Consider the following 1,062-nt stretch of genomic DNA (forward strand, 5'->3'; position numbering starts at 1 on the left):
CGGCACGCTTCGCCAACGCCACACGGTGTCCCAGGCGTTCACCCATCCTAGTACTACCCGTGGCGTTGGCGTTGCGAGTAAATGGCTCTTTACCAACGTTTTTCTTCCATATTACCGGATTCCACTACTCAAGCATCGATCTCGTTCTCTTGGTCTTCGACGTCGCTCGACGACTCATTAGCAGGATAATTAGTTTCCTCTCTTGACAAATTTTGATCTCTGTTGAGATGCGATCTCTAAAAAAAAAATTCTTAACTAATCCAAGTATCGAAAGTGTATCATCGCGAACCGAAAAAATTGTATAAATTGATTAAAAAATAAAAAGAACTTTATCTCCTTTTCGGAAATTAACAAGTTCCTTATTTTTATCTTAATTTTTTAAAAAATAAAAAGAACTTTATCAAGAACTTTATCTCCTTTTCGGAAATTAACAAGTTCCTTATTTTTATCTTAATTTTACACGACACGTTCAGCCAGCGGCTTTATCCCTTCGGCGGTTACAGTATAAGCGAGGAATTGAATTTCGCGGACGCCGAATTCGCACTTCGCGGAATTAATAACGACCCCGTAGACGTTGAGGCGTTGAAACAGGACCTGCAAGTTCTCGCGATGTTGTTCGTCATTCTCAGAAGCTACGAGTAAATCGTCTATGTCTGTGGCCTCCTCAGCATCGCCTCTGTAATCAGGGGAGTGGGAGTCTATGTTCCTCCTGTGGCGTGCCGCACGGAGTATCGGGGCAGCTCCCACACCGGACAGAGTTCCAGGGTGTGCTGCGCCATGTCCCTGTCCTCTCCGCAGTGGTGGCAGATGTCTGTCGTCTCCCGTCCGATTCTCTTCAGAATCTCGCCGAACATGCCGCGTCCGGTGAGCATCTGCGTCATTCTGAATGTGAGCGGGAGGCCGTGGCGGCTTCTCCATTCCTCCCAGTTTGAGAAGACCGCATCAGCGGTTCCTATGTCGTTCGGAGCAGCCTGCTCTGTCGGATCTTCTCCCGGATGCCATACTCTCCGGTGGGTGTATCACTTTTTGAGCGCTAGCGCCCGGAGCTCCCACCCGGGGGGG

At 48.4% G+C, this 1,062-nt stretch overlaps 1 protein-coding gene across 1 annotated transcript in view; it reads right to left on the reverse strand.

The window, feature by feature from the left end:
* Positions 1-128: 128 nt before the first annotated feature.
* The window catches only part of LOC105681701, a 1,324-nt gene continuing 390 nt past the window's right edge, over positions 129-1,062 (reverse strand). The window contains exon 2 of the mRNA XM_012392839.1: positions 129-236. Coding sequence (XP_012248262.1) covers positions 129-236 — 108 coding nt within the window. The remainder of the gene's footprint in view (positions 237-1,062) is intronic.

This window comes from Bombus impatiens, unplaced genomic scaffold, assembly GCF_000188095.3.
Source record: "Bombus impatiens unplaced genomic scaffold, BIMP_2.2 scf_1772, whole genome shotgun sequence".
NCBI lineage: Eukaryota > Metazoa > Arthropoda > Insecta > Hymenoptera > Apidae > Bombus > Bombus impatiens.